Source organism: Dermacentor andersoni, chromosome 10 (assembly GCF_023375885.2).
Source record: "Dermacentor andersoni chromosome 10, qqDerAnde1_hic_scaffold, whole genome shotgun sequence".
Classification (NCBI taxonomy): Eukaryota; Metazoa; Arthropoda; class Arachnida; order Ixodida; family Ixodidae; genus Dermacentor; species Dermacentor andersoni.
In genome coordinates this window covers 95,342,014-95,364,107 of record NC_092823.1, presented here as the reverse complement: position 1 = coordinate 95,364,107, position 22,094 = coordinate 95,342,014, and the positions used below count along the sequence as shown (strand labels likewise).

The 22,094-nt window shown below is 43.6% G+C and overlaps 1 protein-coding gene across 1 annotated transcript; it reads right to left on the bottom strand.

The window, feature by feature from the left end:
* Positions 1-1,020: 1,020 nt before the first annotated feature.
* Positions 1,021-20,008, bottom strand: LOC126543548 (uncharacterized). Its single transcript, XM_055061068.2, has 8 exons — positions 19,911-20,008; positions 15,245-15,394; positions 13,843-13,964; positions 11,146-11,314; positions 9,549-9,671; positions 6,270-6,635; positions 4,925-5,020; positions 1,021-2,138 (listed from the first exon to the last, which is right to left on the bottom strand). The coding sequence occupies exons 1-8, from the start codon at positions 19,978-19,980 to the stop codon at positions 1,822-1,824; spliced, it is 1,413 nt and encodes a 470-aa protein (XP_054917043.1). The 5' UTR covers positions 19,981-20,008; the 3' UTR covers positions 1,021-1,821.
* Positions 20,009-22,094: the final 2,086 nt, after the last annotated feature.

Genomic DNA, 22,094 nt, shown 5'->3' with positions numbered 1-22,094 from the left:
AATATAAATTGAATGGATGTGGAAAGCACCGATTAGAAGGTTTCTACGCGCTCAAACCGAACATTTAGGGAGATCATGGTATCCCTCATCGAATAATTATCAACATTCCATTTCTCACAGGTTTGCGCGACTGCCTTTTTTCTCTTTCAGTAGTTAAGATGAGCCTACACCAATACTCTTCGACACTATATCGTAAACCTATAACACTATATTTTCAAGTAAACTTGCAATATCGTATGTAATTGGTACGATCACAGATACAAGCAATGAGAGCACCAACCAAACGTGGCACAAGAATGAAGAAAACCCCGTATGAGATACATTGATCGAAACTTTTGAAAAATCTCTTATACGTTTATTTATTGGGGCCATATTGATAACTAATTAGCATGCCAACTACACTGGGCAAAGGTACACGCCGATGCCGCCTGACACTACTGTTACGAGTTCACACACAATGCGCTGCATGCACCTGCCACTTTACCTTTTATACCTGCGATGGAAATAGCAGAGGTTAGCCCATTGCTAGCGTAAATACGGAGTGCATGATTTGATAATTTGTTGTTCTTGAGGCTTTGAAGAAATTTCGTATTTTTCCATGAAGAACACTATGTCAGCTTTACTTCGGTAAGGAAAATTTGTAACAATATTGTTCATCCACCTATTAAATGTCGACTGCAGCAGGAAGCTTGCTCGCAGCTGTGTCTAATTACCGTATTGTCAGCTGACCCACTCTACACTTGTGCATTTTGCAACGAAGTTGTTAGTCTCTCGGTGGTCGGAATTTTTCGCGCCCGTCCAAAAGCCGAAATCATCATCAGCAGCAATGGCTCATAGCCCCCTAAGCAAGGGAAATACAATGGCTCTTCCCCCTCGTAAGGCATAAGCTACAAGCTGTCAGGGAAGTGAAGCGAACAGTGCATAGATTCATTTAAATCACCCCAACCCACCATGCAACACAGAGAACAACACACATTTCAATAAAGAACAAGCTCAAAACAAGCGCCCGAACCATCGATAAAGCATTGCATACCCCCCTCAGCAGTTATAGAGGCGGTTTTGCAGTAGCTTTGCTGGGCATCCACTTTCGCAGGGCCAGGATGGCGAGTGTTTTCTTATTGACAACGTCGAGTTTTCTACCGCATTATACTTTGTCTACCTATCTTTGTTACTGATCGCGTTTCTCTGATAGACAATCGGTTATCTTCCCTGACGTGTTTCCCCAATTCAGCTTCTTCATATCCTCCAGCGCTCGCTGTATTGCATACAGCCGCCTCAGTGTTACGCGTCCTAGTGAAGAAATCACTGCAATTTTTAAAGCCGATTCTTTCACAAAAGGAGATAGTACGCAGGGGTAGTTGTCACCTACGAGGAAAAAAAAAACAAACTGGTGCGAGTTCAAATATGCACACATGTTCTACCAGGAAGTGGGGGAATGTTTTAGCAGGGTGGAACGACAAGAGTGCGAGAAAGAGATTTCAGGACACGCACAAGCAGCAACACGGCATTTTTCAGCTTTTATAGAAACCAGTGGATCTCGTGAACTTCAGCTGTGCACATGTGTTGCCTTCAATAATGAACTAAGAGTGCGACTACGGTTGTAATGTGTTCTTTATCCAAGAAGCACACAAGTTCGTCCAAAAACTCGATTTCTTTAGAATGTTTAATATCGCCTCATGGCTATCAGATATTTTCAATAGGGGAAAGACAAAAAGCTTGTTAGAACCAGAATGTATATGCTGTAAAAGAACGCAGCATAATCAATTATCAATGAATGTGGCAGCATTATTAACGCACTGCGTGTTCTACAACCTTGTGCAGTCAACTTTGGACAACAGAGACGAGGTTCCTCATGATCTTCATGGCGATGTCTTTGTACACGCCCTTGTGATAGAGAACGATTTGGCCAGCGTTGTTATGGGAATCAGGCTCGGGGAAGTAGCCGGATTCAGTGTGTACTTCCGGCTCCGGAATTGAAGGAAAGTCATGTTGAAGGCCTCCGCTCGGAGCGCTTGTGAGACCATTACTGGCGTAAAAAGCTGACGCGTAGGGCATCCGTGTAGTGAAGTCTTGTGACAATAGACTATTGTCAGGTCTCCGTGTCGCTGAATCGCTGTCGAGACCGTGGCGATGACGAACTGAAATGCAGTGTAAAACACGACGATTTGAAATAGCTTTCATTGATTCTTACATTACACTTCATTTTAAGCAAGCCCTCTTATCCTCCTAAGAGCCCTTGTACAAATGTTGCACATTGCCTTCAATTCTCTTTTCAAGGTTCACTGGGAAGCGATTACTTTAAATATTGATTGTGGAAATGAGTTACGGTGAAAGAGGAAGTGTATGGAAGTGGTTTACTCATATTCTTGTCATCCGCTTTCGAGAAATTTCCCACTAAATCGATCTCGTCCACTGCGTTGTCACAGAAGGCGGAAAGCAACCTTGAAATGTGTTTCAAATGCTCTGAGATTTCATGAAAATATGGGATGCTTCAGCAAATGGCAATGTACTGCACATATATTCATTTTCACCACTGCATTTAGGCAAAGAAATCCAGTTTTTACCTTAACAAAGATGAGCAGATGGTTACTTCGGCCACCTTCTCGTACGTGGAGATGCAACGTTTGGCATCTAACCGCGGTATTTAAATATCCAAATAAGTCTTTCATGCTCGTAACATACAAGTCGACAAAAAAAAAAGCAGCTTGAAAAGAGATATTGTCCCATAGCTGCATTGGTGTCTCTGGAGATTATAGAAGAAATCATAGCAGATGTTTCATTTTAATCTCATGAGCATTAGTATCATAATGCTGTGGTTACTGAACGCATGTTGCAATGTTTGTTATCTAATACCAGGCGATCTATGGCGTCTAACGCGTCACATGTGACCAAGGCAGAAACCGACATCTACTCTAGGTAGTTATCGCATAATATCTTCCAGCAGGGGCGTAGAATTTACGTTGTCTCGTAAGAATGCAAAGGGTGTCTCAAGAGACAGAGAGCGCGGGCAAACTATTCAATAAGATACAATAAGATACGATAAGCTACGCTAATGTAGCCGCGTACATGCTACTCTACATAAAGAAGATGATCGGAGACCGATAGGCTGTTGGGAAAAAATGGGGGAGAGAACATTTTCAAGAAAATATTTGACGATGATGTGTTCAGGTTAGACAAGTGTAATAGCGTTGTTGTGAATAGGCCATATGCTGTGTATTAGGCCAATTCTTCAAGAAATGAAAAATAATGCACAAAGTAGAATGTGCTCAAGGAATCATTGGATTGTTTTGCTTAACACTACGATTGGTTGGTCGAGGAACAGCTGCTAGTGATAAAGACGAAGGACAGGAAACAAGATCACACATTCAGTACATCTCTAAAAGTAGAAGCAAGAAGCAAGAAGCAAGAAGTTTTTAGTACCCGTCTATCACGCAGAGAAACTGCCTTTTATGAATGACAGGTGCCTTCAAGTGCCTTTCTCCCTTTCGCATAGGTACTGCGTAACGTGCACCATTTTCCTGCGACACCTTGTTCTGATGCAATTTTGAGCTTTCGTGAGCTACAGTATTCTGCTTGTAGCAAGCGCGGAACCCTTTCTTTAGTGCGATAACTATTTTTTATTTCTACTCTTTCACTTCACTAATGTTTGTGTCTTGCATAATTTTTAACCTTTTACTCCGTTACGGGAAAGTTTTATTTTATTCCGTCAATTTGTTGTCTTTTTGGTGAAAATATTTATAATGTCTAAAGGGCTGTCATTTGGAACTAAAAAATATGTCATGCTTTCTTGTGACTCTCATGAGTATTCGAGATGTCCTGGATTTTGATAGCGGAGCTCTTAGGCGCCTGTTGCAGCGTCGAGCGTCGGCGTCGGAATAACCAAGCGAACGAGCACTGCGAAGGATGAAAGATCGAACACAGAGCGCAGAGCGGGATGAAAAACGGCGATAGGCACGAAAGCGCGATGAGGAAAGCGGAGGAGGAGGGTATGGCGGAAGGAAAGCGTAGTGCCGCGCAAGATGGGCGCAGCTGTGACGAACACTACCAGATGGCGCCAGAGTAGCGCGCTGTCGTCTGTTCGCCGATGGCATGCGGCGAGCGCGTCCACCGGTACCTGGTGTGGAAACAAAGCACTGCATGAGCGGAGATCTGTCTGCGGCGGCTGTTGTGAATCGCGCCCACATGTCACCCATGCGCTGCCTCTCGCGATTTCCCAATCAACGAGGCAGTCGCGCCACCTTTCGTTCCGTTTGCAACGTGCCACAAGAGAGAGATTGTCCGCGCCAGGCAATATATCGCGAAATGAAAACACATATAGAGCTGCGCTCAATTTCGCATTAGGGAGTACTGTAATCGTAGGTGAAATTTTATACTTTCAGAGAGCTGTTTTACTGTTTTTCTCTGCAATGTGTGTACGCGCTTTATTGCGCACCATTATTGTGGACAAGAAAAGTGTTTACATGTTGTATATTATGCGTATTAAGATTATTGACAAAGGGCTTGCAGGGCAATTCTCAGTAGGTGATTACAAAGTTGGCGTAAAAACGACATAGAACGATGAGGTTAGCAGATTGTTGAAAATTAATACATGATAATTTCTGGAATAGTGGACTTTATGCTCGCTTAGCAGCTACTCATTTAATCGAATTGTGGAAGCTCAGCAGAGCTAAGCAGCATACAACGATGTCCACTTCCCAAATTGTTTGCTATGCTCATAATTACATTGAATAATTTTTAAATTGAATGTTGTTCGCACCAAATTTGTAACTCAAGACTCTCCGCCATTGTTCGTAATGCAAGTACCTTGATGTTATTATTTGGTTTTTCAGTTACGCTGGACATTGTCATTACTATTATTTTTACAAAATATATGCTTTTTTAGAGCCTGCTGAAAGTTAGCACACTATACGCTAACGAATCTTACCGCATGGCACCATCTGATAGCGAAGTCTGAAGCCAGCGTACTCCGGGCGATGTGTTCCGTTGCTAACAAAAGTTATGATCATGGCCCCAGTGTCCACTGCGAAAAAAAAAAGAAAAAGACAGCAAGCTTCTTGATTAAGCTGCTTGTTGAGAAGGTAGTATACCATCGCATATTCTGAATTCAGCGGTCTTTGTCTTTTGCAGAATGTGAATATATTATCCCGCGTACAATATATTGCTTTCTGACAGTGAATATTTTTTTTGCCAACTGTCACTGTTGTCCCCTTTTCACTCGGCGCAAGACGCGTTTAGTACATCTGAAAGATCTCCGGTGCCATCCCAGATTCTGTACCAAAAAATAGTTTTATCTAATCGGCACGACACATGCGACGTAATGGCTGTGGTACATTCTAGAATGCATGTGAACTCGAGCGATTATTCTGGAATGTAGGGTGACTCAGGCATAAATAGCGGATTCAATGGAAACATTGATCAGATTTCGAAAAATGGGCGCTGTGGTTCACGCTGTCATGCGCTTTCACTGTTGCTTCTTTTTGTATGCCTAATTTCGCCCGGTAAAAAGTGAAATTGTTAACACGGGCTTTAGGCAGCGCGACTATTCAGCATCACTACAAGTAATAAAAATAAAACACGGAAAAAGTAACTCTTTCCTCTTAAGTATACTGTTCCTGCTTCAGACACTGTGGTTACTTTCATGAATATTTTCAACGCTTCAATATCTCAATTATCATTGAGCTCGTTCCGGCCAATATCTGTAAACAATGCACCGGTTGCGTAAACATTGCGTTCTCCAAAAAGCTGTAATCGAGTAATATAATTCCTAGCGCCTGCACTTTAAACCTATTCGTTTCATTTGAACGAGAACGTATGCTTCGTAAGATTGCAAATAATGCTATTCTTTCTCTGTGCCTTCACGAACACAAAATGCATAAAAGAAGCACATCATAGCAGCTCATCAGCATTATTGGTTTTTGCATTCTGGTTGTAGAAAGCATAACCAAGATAAGAATAGTGATGTCCCACCAAACAATTGATGAACTTGAAATGGTCGCTAGTCCCCCAGTATCTGCCTAGTCATCGTAAAAGGCATTTTGCTGAGAATTTACCCTAAGCCTCGCTTATTTCGTGAAAAAATTCATGCTCTTTAGTTTCTCACCATCTCCGGCACTTCTGATCTAGTAAACCGATTTCATGACACGGGACGAAAAGGAAAGACATAATCTATGTCGTTTTTTGAGATGAGGCTTTGGGGCTGAAGTGCTTCTCAGGAAAGGTCCCTTTTCACTACCGCAGATAACAGCGCTGATTTTCCCAATACATATTACCAGTTTCTAAGGAGTCTGGGAAGTCGTCACCGCAAAAGGGCTGCACGCCAAGCATCAGAAAGTCTGCCTGAAGCGGTGACCGGAAGCTAAATTCTTCACAGCGGTTAACCACCGACCGCCCTCTTCCCGTGTCCGGGATGTTCCCTTGCGCCGGTTCGGCGTAGACCCCAAACGGACCATCTTTGGCGAGGCGGAGAGAACACGTTCCAGCAGCCAACCGGAAGCAAATAGAGTAGCGGTTAAAGTTGGGGTAGCCCCTCTCGAGGCGCCCGCTTCCGCTTCCTGCGGAAGTGCTGTCGCTGCCGTAGTTGAAGCTCGATATGATACCCGTGGGGTCTTCGTGGTATTGCAGACAGCCGGAAGGGGCTACGCCAGAAAAAGAAAACAGAAAAAGATTCATTCGCATTAGATATCCTAGTCATTGGTGCCTTTTACCTTCACTGTATACGCATTACCATTTATGGAATACCGGAAATGTAGATGTGAGCAGAAGCGTTTGTGCTTCCATCTTCTGAGACTGAGGTAAACCAGAGTGCGTAATACTATTTCTTCGACTAGGCCAAGTCTAACATGGCTGCATGATGTATAGGCGTCATCAGCAAGATACTAATACTAATGAATGGAGTCGTAATTTTTTTCTTTCAATAACATCTCGAAACAAACGTTTCTGAAGTTTAATGGCTGATGAAATGACCGGAACATTTATTTATTTATTTATTTATTTATTCATTAATTTACAATACTTCCTGTCTTATATCGAGACCATAGCAGGTGGGCATATGATTATACATACAGTGCATGTTTTATATACCGAATGGTAAGGGAATCAAAACATCTATATGGAAATACATCAAACACGTTCAACGTACAATTTTACAACACTACTAATATGAATAACAAGAGAAACTCACATAAATAGTACACTTCAGGTTACATGCACGTAAAGATTATTACAATGTTCTAAAAACAAAAAAGAAACAAAGGAGGCAAATATTTAGCTATAGTTCAGAAAATGGAAGTTCTGACGATAATATGTGCATAACAACTATTTTTTCCTAACTACTTCTTTCATCTTCTAATAACTTAACAAAGTAAGAATGCGATACTATGTTAGTTATAGGTACATCTAGGATATTCCACTCGCGAACCATACGGGGAAGAAGGAAGGCTGAAAAGTATCGTTATTACAAAGGAACTAGTTTAGTGTATATGGATGACTATGACGAAGCACGCGGGATTTCGAAAAGGTAACGTATGCAGAGGCATTTATTTTCAGTCGGCTGTGTAGTATTTGATGTAGAAATTTTAGACGAGCTCTTTTTGCTTGAACAGCCAAAGTTGCAAGCCCTGACTGTGTTAGAAAAAGAGTAGGGGAATCACTACGCCGGTATTTTCGGTGGATAAACCTAATTGACTTTCTCTAGATGCTTTCCAGTTTAGATATTGTAACGTAGGTTGGAGACGGAGTGTTACAAAATAGACGTTTCTCTTTAATGGCGAGCCAGAAGAAGAGCGTACCGCTTACGCACTTCATCGTCTTTCATGGCGCCGACCTTTGCGCGCGCCGTCCTGCGGTGCGGGAGCCCTACATCTTTGTGTCAATTGCCCCCCCCCCCTCCCCTCCCCATGCGCAAAGCGACCGTCTCGGTCGCGTCAAAAAGTTCTTTCAGCGGTATAAGAAATGGAGCTCCTTAGGTGCATCTCGGGGTTCACGTACGCGCATAGTATGGTTTCATACGCACTACATGAACAACTTCAGTGCGAGGACGACGACGGAGCGAACCGCAGTCAGAACTGCAGGGGTCGACTTCGTAGGTCACGTCACTGAGGCGGCGTGTAACATTGTAGGGACCAAAATACCGGCGGATAAACTTTTCCGAGAGTCCACGGCGACGGACGGGCGTCCGGACCCACACTAAGGAATTCCTCTAAGGAATTGTGCTTAGTTGGAAACCGCGTTAGATGTGGCAAATTTTGCAATGACCGAACAAGACGTGAAGTCAAGCACTGTGGTGGTTACCATCTACAAAGGTTATTGGCAAGTTCTTAAGAATTTCAAAGATTGTGGGTTACAAGGCGATGAATGACAACGAGGAACAGATCAAGTAGGAATCGGGACAACAGTATGAAAACTAACACATGGTAACCACGATATGAAGACGAAAGCATGACGACGACGCAACGACAAGAGTGTCATGCTAAAGGTATGAGGAGATTGAGATGACAACGAGTGTGTGATGACGATGGCATAAACACTACTGTATGACGAATACCAATATTGCATAACGATGATTAGGTGACGACGACGGCGGCATTAAAAGGGTGACATATTCACGATTGAATGGCGACCGTTAGAATGGTGTAGATGGAACGATGGAGGCAGTATGACGATGACAACATGACGACAATGAGATGACGTCTCTGAAGTGATGATGATGGGGCACCGTGGCGACGATGCAATGATGACGTTGTCATGAAAGTGAATGAAGACAACGACATGACGATGAGTGTATGCGACGACAATGGGACTACTGCATCTCGTACACCATATGCCAGCGATGACGTGACGACGACAGCATGACGAGAGTCGGATGACGAAGCGGGAAGGAAGGCAATAGAATGACCATGACAACATCATGGATTAGGCATGACTAAGAAGGCCTGACAATTGTAAGATCACAACGGTGCATGCGATAACGACGGCTTGAAGACAGTAGGATGAAACAACCACAACAGCATCGCGTCAACGACCACATACCTAGTGGAACAAGCTAGTAGACTACTTGGGCAATGGGATCGGCGTGAGATGATAGATAGAGAGGCCAACAAATAGCTCAATCGGCTGATTTATTGACAGATAGGCTGTCAGTGCTTGAACCATTCAAATAATGCTAATCGTATTCAATATGGTAGTTAAGAAGCAGGAAGTGGCAGTAGGAATGAGAGAGAAAGCGTATACAGCTAATATTTCATGCTGGTAATGATCTTGTAACAAATACAATAACTATGGAACAGATAATCTGTAGCCTGATGCAGTAACTGAATGAGTGCTAAAGGAATGTATAACAGTCGTTGACGGCATCGAATTATTCGTCGTGAATGAGGTTCACATAGCTCACTGGAAATCTCTGGGAAAGGACTACGTCCAGCTGCAGACATGAAATGGGCTCATGATGGAGATGATGGTTGTGCTAGAGTTCAACACGCATCATGAGCTTTCTGAAGATCAAGTAGAGATACAATATGAAACGCAAACACATTGCCGATCAAACTGCTTACCTAATCTCCCGCTGTTGCACGGCAGCTGGATGACCCTAACCTTCCAGTTTCGGTGGGTAGCGTTGGGTGCCAGGAACATGGACAATCTCACGGGGCCACTTGATTGACTTACGCTCACGTAGACTGTAATAAAGATATTAAATCCACTAGATCATATGCGTCAGATGGCGCAACTTTTTAGTGGGCATAGCTGTTGCACTGAGGTTAGTCGACCTCATTTCCGCTTCCCATCTTCTCTCATGTATGTCGCGATACTGACTTTCTTGCACGGCAGAATGCTTTAATAGTATGAGCTAATCAAGCGCTACAAATGGGGTAACGTGTCCTTCAAGAATTACAGCTTAAATTTTTTTAACATGCTTTCTCTCGCGAACTTCGTCAACCTGCTAGCTAACTTGGCTGTAGCAACCGACAGCGCACTTTGATTACGCATCTCGTTTCTTGATAGTATTAGACATCGGGTATTCGCTCTCGCTTTTAGGATTGGTTGAATTCTGTTATTACGAACAACAGTATATAATTCAGATACTATTTAGGATGACGAACGTTTTTAATACAATGCATGGCAGCTCGAGGTTCCTAAAAGCACTTTGCACGAGTGTGGATGAGATATTTATGGCACATCGTACTCTGGCAGCGGCTGTATATGGCGCGGCCGTGCAGCTACTATTTTGAAAGCGATCAACGATTGGTGCAAAGTGTGGCGAATGCTGATAGCTTTGTGTGCACTGTGTTATCGCAGCTTAGTTTGCGTTGAAACGAGAAGCGACACGAAGGCGAAGTTGCTCGCAACTCCGGGCCCTATCTTGAAAGCGATCGTCAGGCATTACGTAATGGACGGATGGACGGACGGAGGAAGGGACGGACGGTTGAATGGTTTTCCTCGTTGGATAAACATAGAAATGCTTAAGCATTTAAAATATGCTCGCTCATGTAGAAAATTTGTCCGCAGAACGGCACTTTTGAAGCATCAGCATTGAACGGATTTTGCTGTTAATGTACTTGATGCACTAGTAATATTTGGAGTTACTATCAAAATAAGTGTCAAGAATGCCCCTTACGCCACTTGATTTCAGCGTGTGGCGTTGCTTCATTCATTGTTCAGCTGGCAGTCACAGCTGCATTAGTCCAACGGCTGGGCGAACGGTTTGTAGTGACATCGATGCCAAAAAACGCTTCTCAAACACTTAGCAAGTAGCGAAATTTTGGTTTTGCGATTTCGGGGTGCAACTACAAGCTTCAATTACATGCTGCAGTTACGGCTACATGTCAAGTGGCACATACCCGGTCGCGGATGCGAAGTGGCACATCACGCTTTTCGGATACGTACTGAGTGATACGCGTAAATCTGTGCCCCGAGTTATTTATTCTGCACCATACGCTGTCGCACATAGTTAAATGTCCTAGCATGCTACAAGACAGCAGCAAGTCTTCTATTCGGACAAAAATTCATTGGCGAAAGTTGTTTACTCAGCAAGACAGGAGCCGCTAACTGCCGCAGAGGGAAAGGGGGGTTGAGGAGGCAAAAGGCGAACGAGGCTAGCCTTTGAAATAAACGCTGTTAGTTTCGTGGCACAACGTACTGAAAATAAATTACCATGTTGTCCATGGTTTACTCCACATATTAAGGGTACCACGCTGTTTTCATCTTGGCCGCTGATGTGGAAGGCATCATGGCTGCATGTTCCAGACAAGTGGGACACGTCGGGGCCAATCACATCGAAGCGCTCCAGGTTCAGCCTCAGCTGGCATACTGACGGGTCTGCCTGGCGAGAGTGAAAGGCCAAGGGTCACAGTGGAAGGTATATCAATAATTTACAAGCTTCGTTAAATTTGGAGAATTGTACTTGATGCCTTCGAGTTTATGCAGAAGGTTGCTAGAAACGGAACAAAGCGAGCATGCTGATGTATAATTATGCTAGCAGACTTACGTTTGGCGAAACATGCTGTGTATATTTATCATGACGATGCGGATGCCTAGTGTTCATGATAAAGGAGATATTAGCTGTATGGTGGTTCAGGAAGCAGCAGATCTTGCCAAAAAAGTGACGCCGCAAACATGCAGAGCGAACGCCTCGGCGCCGAAGCAGCGTCGAAGCACAAACGGGAACAGCGCGACCGCTGGCGCAGACGCTACATTGATCTCGATGGTGCGACGCCCGGTACCCCGGTGCACGATTCTCTTCTCCACTTCTAGGCGCCTTCCTTCTCTGGCGTGGCTCTCCTCTCGGGGGCAAACAAAATATTGCCGATTCCAGGGACGAGGCATGTACGCTTGTCCGTAAAAAAGCTTCGCCTATATTTTTCCTAGTCAGATCATTACTAACGTTGCAGCCAAATGACTGCGACGACACTCAGTCAACGAGAACCATAAAGCTACTGTGGGGTCCGGGAAACATGCTCGTCGCGCACCCTGGAGTCCCGGCTTCGATTCCCCATCAGACACAAATGTACCAAATGTTGTCTGCAAAGCCAATAATTTAATCTGTTTATGGGAACCTGCGAAACAAATTTGAGGTCAATCCGAGTGTTTTTTTTTCTTTTGCTTTGCCGTGGTCTTACTCTTTGTGCCATCGGCAGTTTTTGCTACTACCGCTTGATCACGCCGGAATTTCTGTCTTACGGAACATATAATAATTTCGCATTAAAGCTCGCCTAGCATCTCAGCGCGCTCGAGAGGAGTTATAACTCGAAAGACCGGTCAGGGGCGTTCCATTGGACATTAGTGCATGTAAAAAAAAAAAAACAGACGCCAAGAACTTTGTTCCGTGCACCTATGGAGTGGGGTATAGAGTCCTGCTGAGCTGCGGAAAAGTTTAGATCAGTCAGATGGGCCGGTGTCTAAACGACTGACGCTGGGAACATTCAGCGCCCTTCAAAGTCGTAGCGTGTGGTGCGCACCTGTCTGTGCAGTGCATAAAGAATGCGGGCGCTTTCCGTGGGCTAGTAGAACGGTTGTTCTTATCGACCGCCACGGTGGCTTAGCGGCTATTGTGTTGCGCTGTGAAGCACAAGGTGGCGGGATCAAGTCCCGTCCGCGATGGCCGCATTTCAATGCGGGCGAAATGCAAAAAAAAAAACAACGCTCGTGTATCGCAGAGTGGAGGCACGTGAAAGATCCCTCGGTGGTCAAAATTAATCCGGAGTACCCCACTACGGCATCCCTCATAACCTGTTAATAACCTGCATAACCTGCATAATAACCTGTCATAACCTGCATAATCTGTTGCAAATCTGTAGAAGCTGGACAGATTTTCGTGCACTCAGCCACGTGCGTTAGTGTTCCCTCCATAGCGCTCACAGATAAAGAAATAGGCTTTCTGAATTGTTTAATTTAGTGTCTTTAGAATCATATGATATCAAAGGTTTTTATCTTTAGCCCTGTTGTCCCTGTATGACTGCACTTTGTGATGTGTTTACCTGAACATGCGCGAATTACTACTTTCTTTAATAACTTTCCAATAAACATCAGGTGTAAGTGAGCGTCTGTCCCGTCAAGTCTTTCTTCATAAAAGCCGTTCACTCCACGACATAGCGTGTGGTCATTAGTATCATGTTTTGTTGATACAAACCTCTTCTAAACAGCATGGCGTTCATGAAAGTATGCAGGGGGTGTTGGTGATGAATCATCAGTGGGCCTGCTCGATTATTCGTCCCTGACGGTCCCGGACTGCGGGAGGCGGTATTTTGAGCCAATGAACTTTGCGTATCCAGCGTGTCCGACAGTCCGGGACTGTCAGGGACGAATATTCAAAGAGGCCCATTATTAAGAGTTCATAGAGCCCTAGTACATCAGAAGGGTGTGAGAACTCGCTTATACAGCTCCGTTTTCTTTCATGCATCATTTCGTCAGACTGTAATACATTAGAGAAGCATCTTTTTGAGCCCATGGTCGTATGTCGTTTCTGGAACTGTCTATTTAGTTAAAAGTGACATTCCATATTAGGAAGCAAATGCTTTGAATATGAAAACACCAATTTCAAGGCTTTTTCGATCTTGTACGGAAGAACTCACGATTAAATCGGCAGACTGATTTGTCAACACTGTTTGTGGGCCTGCGATGCGCGCAGACTGCTCCGTTTTCGCACTGCTTTGACTCTGACCGAAGGTGGGACACCATGGTCTCCAAGACTGCAGGCAAAAGACGTACTGCATATCAACTCCGTGCTAACAATCTCGAAGGGGATGCTCTGAGCTTTTGAGCGCTGTACCCACCTACAGAGAGACGTCTCTGATGTACGCGTAATTCTTGCGCAACGCAGAGGTGCGAAAAAGAGCAGTGTGTATTATTTACCTTGTAGACAGTAACGGAGCAAAGCATCCCGTTTGGACCAGGAGCCAATGAACCACCGACGGAGGCGGGGTCTACGAAGTAACTGTTGTTTCGGGATATAATCTGGCCGCAGGTTCTTGACACTGCAGAAGGCGTGAAAAAGTGGGTGAACATTTTTAAGCTTCGTATCATGAACGACACATACACGGCGCACGACTGCATGACTATGACCTCATCACTGGACACTAAACGTGTTACACGCATGAGCGCACTGTTGACACCCTGACAAAAACTAACCATCGAGTTAACCGAGGAAAACAAAACGAAAACGGCAAGAAGTTAAACCATTGAGAGTTTATGGTTCTCTAACCGGCACGCAGGCGGGGAAAAACTGGGTTCCAGATAAAAAAAGAAAAGTAAAGAACATGTTCGTGTGCCGCTTCCAACAGTCAGTGAGGTCCTCAAAAACACCAGTGACACAGGTGTACTTAGATTTAGGGGCACATTAAAGAATCCGAGGTGGTCCAAATTATTCCGGAGTGCCCCACTACGGCATGTCTCATAATGAGATTGTGATTTTAGCACGTAAAACCCCATAATTTAATTAATTTTAACACAAAAGCAATTCGTGCCCAAAACAAATATAAAATAAAGGGAGGAAAGGAAAAACAAGCTCACAAATGGCTCAATCGCATGATAAAAAAGCATTTTGAGTTAGCAGAAAGCACAGCTGAAACATTTACGCATTACTGATCAAATATCTTGAATGCAGGATAGTGCAATAAGTACGGAACAGTAGGGAAACACAAGAAACCTTTCTTGGAATGTCATCCGGTAAGCTTTGTAATTACGTTAGATTAAGCGACAAAAGATGTAATGGGAAAACGACCGAGTACTGTAAATGCGCAATAATATCCCCGTAGGCTAACCTGCATATACTGCAAAAAAGGCTTCAACATAAAAGTGATTCAGAGAAACTGACAACATATTAGTTATTTACAATAGGGGCTGCAAGAATGTAGCGTACAGCGCAGTTTTTGGAACTTGTATCGTGGTTGAACGATTACAGCGCGAACTTTGTCCTGTAGTGCTGCATGGAACTAGCACTTAGTGTACCACGGGTTCACGAAAGTCATAAGCATCTATACCTTCTGAAGAAGAAGTTGCGTTCACTGATCAAGTGAAAATGAAAAGTGACGCACAGACGTTTTGGAGCCCGTACGGGCTCTATCGCCACGCTGAGTCACACGGTCTCGCCAGGCAGTGTGACTCGGTCACTCGAATTGTTACCAAGGGGTCCTTCGGGCACCGAAGCGTCTGTTTTTGGTCTTTTCACCGTGGCTCAATCAGAGACCGCAATGGTTTTGGTCACCATGTAGCGTGACACAACAAATTTATGTGGAACCCTCGACTACATCGGTACCTTGGCAGCAAACGCCGTAGCCTTGTGCACAGCGTCCGTTCGCGATGCCTCCGTGTAAGCTGCACTCGGAGCTTGTGAGGCAGACGCCACTGAAGCCGTTTCTTGATATGCAAGGCTCGTTGGCGAATTCAACCCAGTTGAAGAATCCCCCTGCAAATGGCATCACGCCCCGTAACCCGCACATGACATATCAATCCGAATTACGTGGAATTGCTGCCGCTGTTTCACATTTCTCCTGTAGACAAGGCAGGGTGGTGAGATTCCTGCTGCGTACACTCCCAAGGTTACATGGCAGTACAACCTCTATAAGTCTATAACAAAATTGGAAAAACTGATCTCAAGGACTTTAAAATGGTGCAAGAACTCCTCTATAACTTCTATAAGTGTGTTTTTTTTTTCTATTGCTAAACTCGGTTCTGCACTGAACGTGTTCAGGGGAGTTTCGGTAACAGCTTTTTGGCAGCGACCATGCAATCCTGCGATGTAGGCCGGTGTGTGGCGCTGTAGTGAATATTGAACGTCAATGAGGGAAATCGCAGCTAGGCAGCCTACGTCGGAGCCACGATTTCGCTTTGAAACGTAATTATTAACCGTGATAAAAAGACGTGTTTCTTTGCGCTCGGACCAGCATGAACTCCTTTTTGAGGTATACTTTAGCAACTAATTGAAGACTTTTGTTCCTCACGCCGCCTTTTACCACCTCCACGTAGGACTTCAGCTGGACAGGGCCCAGACCTGCTAAGAAATTTTGACTATCGCATCTGGGACTTTTGGCTGAGGTCCCCTTTTCACCACTCACATGCGCTTATTCAACATTTCTTAACAAGTGTGCATTAGGAGCAGCAGTAATCTGTACGAATTATGTGAACGAAGAATGAATAAACTACCCATTTTTTATGAGTACGCTCGGGCCTGCCGTTCTTTTCATCATTTTAAAGAAAGATCACAAACATCCGCACAAAATTTGGATATAGTGAAGCGTATGAAAACAATCGCGCAGATATATTTAGCTGTCTGCTTGTTCCACATGAATTGTTTGCATAGTCTCGGGTAGATTTCGGAAATTGGAAAAAATGATCTCAAGGACTTTAAAATGGTGCAAGAACTCCCTCCTAAGGTGTGGCGGGTTGCGCTTTTTAGACAGGGGAAGAGCAAGGTAAAACAATAAACGGGAGTGCTCTACAAATAAAGCAATTTCGGTGCCTTGATCTGCCCCTGTTTTTAAAGCGCGCACCGCCACAGTATGCAATTCGAACTCGTCCAAAAAGCCGCAGCTCCCTCACAAGTTTTCATTGTTTTCGATTTATGAAATGGTTGGGCTGTCAAAAATCTACCAAAGTATTTTTTTGTAAAAGACCTGAGACAGTTAGTCATATTATTCTACCTTGCTGCCACTTCTGCTGAATCGGAATGTTTATCTAGTATGCCATAAGTAATCTCGGTTTAACTTAATCGACATTTATTCCATTTTCGCTTGGGAAATCTTGTTGGGTGGAAGCCACGGGTGCAATACAGCAACGTTGCATAATTTTCAGCAATGCGTCCGGAAGGTTGCACTGCTAGACCAGAAAATTGCTCTGCAGATTTGTTTTAATGCAATTAGCATTATTTAGGAACTTCACCCAGTTGTCACTATGCGAGTTTGACTTCAGCTAGCCATTTTCCTACCAACTTCAGTCACTGGGTCGTTCATTCTAAGTGGGTAGAACATCAGGCTGCTGTCACTGGATATGAGACACTGGGCATGTACAGCTAGCTCTTCAACGAACCTTTTTCACGCCAACTTGGATAACTGAGTATGTGCCGCCGGTTATGTGTCGCTCCTCAATGAACCTCTTCGAGGGCACATCGGGTCACTTTTTGTGTGCCACTTAATGTGTGCCACTGCTGAATCACCCTCTTCGACACCAACTTGGATTACTTGGTATGTGGCAGTAGGCATAATTCCCTCTTAAATTGCACCAAAAATATTTTAAATTTAACCAGCGCTTTGAGGAAACGATGGACACTCGCTATAATGTGTGTGCACAAATGCGGGGATAAATAAAATCTATACAAACATAAATATACATACAGAGAAAATGTAAATGTTCACGTCTTTAACAAAAACACACTTCCCTTGTACTTGTTGCAGTTCTGTCTCTCTTATTACTTCCAACATCATATCATATAAAACATGTCATCAGCAATGGTACCTCCGTCAAAGGAAAAACTGCTAATTATATTACCGCCACCAATCATCTTTAAAGTATTGAAGCACTGCTAAATTTTGTGTAGTTTTTCAAAATTAAAATTTTTGTGATCGTATCACCTAATATTTGCTTTTTTATTGCTATATTATGACACGTAATTGGATCGAGCCAATGAGAACTTTTACTTTAATAATAAATTGGCTACATTTATGAAAAAAAATCCATCTAGGTTCTGGAGATCGATTAGTCCTGCAGCTTCTGTACCTTCTTCCTTTATTCTTAATGACCAATCCTGCTCCCAATCTGAAACTATAGGCAATGCCTTCAACAACTTCTTGAAATCTGTTTTTTCTACCGATAATGGCACCAATCCCCCATTTTCCGCGCGCCTCAATCTGCCCTCTCTTCCAAATCTTGATGTTTCCTCCTCCGGAGTACATAACCTCATATTACAACTTGATGTAACGAAAAGCCCAGGCCCAGACGGCATTCCAAATATGTTCCTAAAGAGGTACTCGGAATGGTGCGCAAACTATCTGACTATAGTATTTAAAAAATCAATAGGCTCTACAACAGTTCCCCGGCTGTGGAAATTGGCTAACGTCGTGCCCGTATTCAAGTCCGGAAACAAACAAATAATACCAAATTATAGGCCAATATCTTTACTTTCCACCAGCTCTAAACTCTTGGAGCACATTATTCACAAGCACATTGTGGAATATCTAAATGCAAACAATATTCTTTCCCGATCGCAGCACGGTTTTCGTGCTGGCTATTCCACTGTTACGCAGTTGCTTGAATTTACACACGACATTACCTCTTCCCTTAACAGCCGAGGACAGCTTGATGCCATATTTATTGACTATTCTAAAGCCTTCGATTTGGTTTGCCATGCTAAGCTTTTAGTTAAACTTCGCACATTTTTTGGTGACAGCAAGCTGGTTGATTGGATAGCTGATTACTTACGGTCGCGCTCTCAATGTGTTACGTTTAACCGCGCGAAGTCGTCAGAGGTACAGATTACATCTGGGGTGCCGCAAGGATCGGTGTTGGGGCCGCTTTTGTTCATTATTTTCATAAATGACGTAGCAGAAATCATTGGAGATACTCAAGTTAAACTTAGAATGTATGCAGACGACTGCGTTATCTACAACACCATCTCTGATGCTCATGATCAGGTTGCGCTAAATAACGTTTTTTCATTGTGTTGTAACTGGAGTGAAACCTGGCAAATGTCTATTAACTTAAAAAAGACTGTAGCTATGACCTTTTCAAACAAGAAACAGCCCCTTTCTTTTACCTATACTAATGACGGAGTCAGTCTAACACATGTTAAGGAGTTTAAATACCTCGGTGTGACTGTAACATCAAATTTAAAATGACGCAAGCATGTTGAAATAATCTGCAATAAGGCTCGTCGAAAACTTTGGTATCTCCAACGCACGTTAAGTAACTCAACAAGAGAATGCAAATTGACTGCATACAAAACTTTGGTTAGGCCCATACTAGAATATGCATCGGTTGTTTGGTCACCTCACCTCAAGCACGACATAGCTATGTTAGAATCTGTCCAAAAAAAAGCTATCAGGTTCATTTTTCGTCGCTATGACCGGCAATTCTCGCCTACTTCGCATGCGCACGTTTTAACGCTGCAATCTCTCGAACATCGGCGTACTTCTGATCGCGTTATCCTTCTTCATAAGATAGTTCACACCGGCTTGAGTGTTCTGGCGCCGATTTCTTTTGTTGCAGCTTCTGCACGCTGTACTCGACGATCTGATCCCCTGAACATTGTGCCCTTCAGGTCGAATCTTGATTCTTTTAAGTTTTCCTTCTTTCCGCGGACGGTGGATTTATGGAATAAACTTGATGGGTCTCTGCGCAGACTCGGTACTGAGCATTTTGAAAATGAATTGCGTAATTATGTATTCTGTTAATGTTTTCTTGTATTCTGGTGAATTTTGTTGAAAGTATTTGTAATTGTATTTTTTTTTTACTCTGTACTCACTCCTGCTATGTCTCAGAAACTGAGACAGCAGTATTTGTAAATAAAAAAAAAAGAATGAATATCACCACGGGGCACCAAACTGGACAATGACAGCGACTACTTGGAATAGGACTCATTCATAGACGAGGTTTGTTTCTAGGGATTCTTCAATCGAAATACATCTGCGTCTGAAGCAGCAGCACTCGGACAATTTCAAATGATATGAGCGTCACCGTATATATTTCACGTAATGATGTTTCACAATTTATATGTGGAACAAGGGGATGCAGTGTCCTCAATAACGAGGTATGGGCCGTTTGCATAAAAAAAAAACACTATACGAAGTAAACGAAACATTTCTACGAGTATATAAAGCGCCTTTCTTTAAGTGTTCAGGCTAAAATAAAGTAAATAGCATTTCAGTTTCCAACTACCCTTACAGACATTGATAATAAATAGAAAAGAGAAGACCATTTCTTTCACTCACATCTTGGCGAACGACGAGGCGTCAAATTTGCAACCTCAACATTTCTCTGAATGTCTGCGCAGATTGGCATAGTCACCAAAAGGAGGAAGAACGCTGGTGCGTAGGATTTCCTGAAACATCCAAGGATGTGACTGAAAGGTCATCATAAAAATTCGGAGGAGGAGGAGGAGCAAATAACTTCATTGGGTCCTGAAGAACCCCTCCCCACCCACTCTTGGTTTAGTAGTCGGTAGGGGTCGCGGGCCGCACCCACGTTGGGACGGGAAGCCCGTGAGCCTCCGCCCTTTCGTGAGCCCTCTGGACGGCCCGGAGCATGATCTGGTGGTCGTCACTGCTTTATTATTTTATAAATATGAAGGCTAATGACGCGGAAATTGTGTGCAAATTAAACTCTACCTGAACCACAGCGTTTTCTCGAGTCATTTCTAGAACGGATAGGCCATGCTCAGTTGGTTGAATTGTAGATAACATGCTGAGGTAGCAGACATTACAAGCAAGTTTACACCATCTCACCAAGCACTGTGAAATAAGACGCGAAGACTCAAAGAAACAGGGCTAACGGCAGCTAGATAAGCGCATAAATATTTCCGTGAATCTTTCCGCCTTACTTCACAGTGCTGCAACCATATAACGTGTACAGCCAGCGAGCCAAACCTTAGCTATTGTAGCATTACCCAAGCCGATTTCACACGCGTATAGAGTGCACGTAATTTAAAAAAAAAAAAAAAACATTATTGAGTGAAGCAAGGTTCAAGACACTCCTCAATTATCACGCTGTTCCAGACTGCTGCTCCACTAAAAGCAGATAACAATTTGTAACCGGTTTAATTTTGTACATTGCATTATTGTTTTAAAAGTAATCATGGTACACCCTTTTCATACAGCGCTTATAAGCCTGAAAGTATGACCGCTGGCGCCCACCGCTCTGGAAATGCGGGTTTGAGACATACAGAAATCAATGTGAGGTGCGAACGAAGGCCCCCTGCAAACAAAGAGAAAGTATGCAGGTACTCACCGAAACATAGATGCGGTGAAATGCTGGACAATACCACTCAGCACGCAATCGTGCAAGTCCACAGAATATTCAAGAGGTAACCGTCCTACCTCGCGCTTCTCGTAGTTCTGCTGTACACGTATTCTGGCCTCGCGGAGCGCCGTAAAAGAAGAAACGTGAACGCTGAAAACAAAACTTGACAAACCACATGCACTTGCTTGTTTCCGTTTTTCCACAATGTGGAGCGTTTCCAGTATTAGAGGCACTGTAGGTGGGATGGCAAGCAGGAAATCACATTCCCACCATTTACCAGGGCGTGGAGTGCCACTAAATAACGATGAGGCAAAACGAATACCTAAACAAAAAACCGCAACTAAAACACGAGCAGAGGTTTAAAGGAACATAACGCGAAAAGGGCTAGGCACATTGATGTTTGTTATATTGCTCTCGATTGGAGGGCCATTGTATGACGAGGAATGGCCGGGTGCTTTAACACAGAAGAGAACAATGACGTGCGTTTGTCTTTAAAAGTGCCGACAGACAGTATTTGCGAAAGAGGCGTTGACTATTCACGCATCAAAGTTTGCGAAGGACAGCAGGTGTGGCTGCTTTCAATGCAAACTTTCAGGGAAAGACCGAAAGGGTGTGGTGCTGGAGGCTCACAGTGTGTGATCATCGCAGGATAGAGCATAGCAGATGTGTTTATCTGCTTTTCTTTTTGGTCGCGTATTTCGTACGTCCACCATTCTAAAAATCAATGCCGACGTGCCGAAGGTGTCGGTGTGAATTTGGTGGTTGACGTGAACTGAGCCGTTGGAGCCGTTCGCGCTGAATGTCTTGCCGGGCACTCAAAAGCTGATGCACCTGGAAGCTACCAATTGGGACCAAACTATACCATGTTTCTTGGACAGTACTCAGCAGCGACCTTTTTTTGTGCGTAGGTCTGGAGAACACATCAGCAAACACTTTATGCGGCAAAGGGACTTCTATAAGAATCATAATTGTCTGAACATTCAAGACAAATATCTGAGTAAATTTCCAAGATTTTCCAAGTAAACGTAGTCTTAATTTTTTACAAAAATTATTCATGACCTCTTCGTCTGCTGTTCCTAGGCTAAACGTTCCAGGAAAAAAACTATTTTCAACCAATCGCACGTTTTAATTGTGATGTGCGATGTTTTGTATGTCTC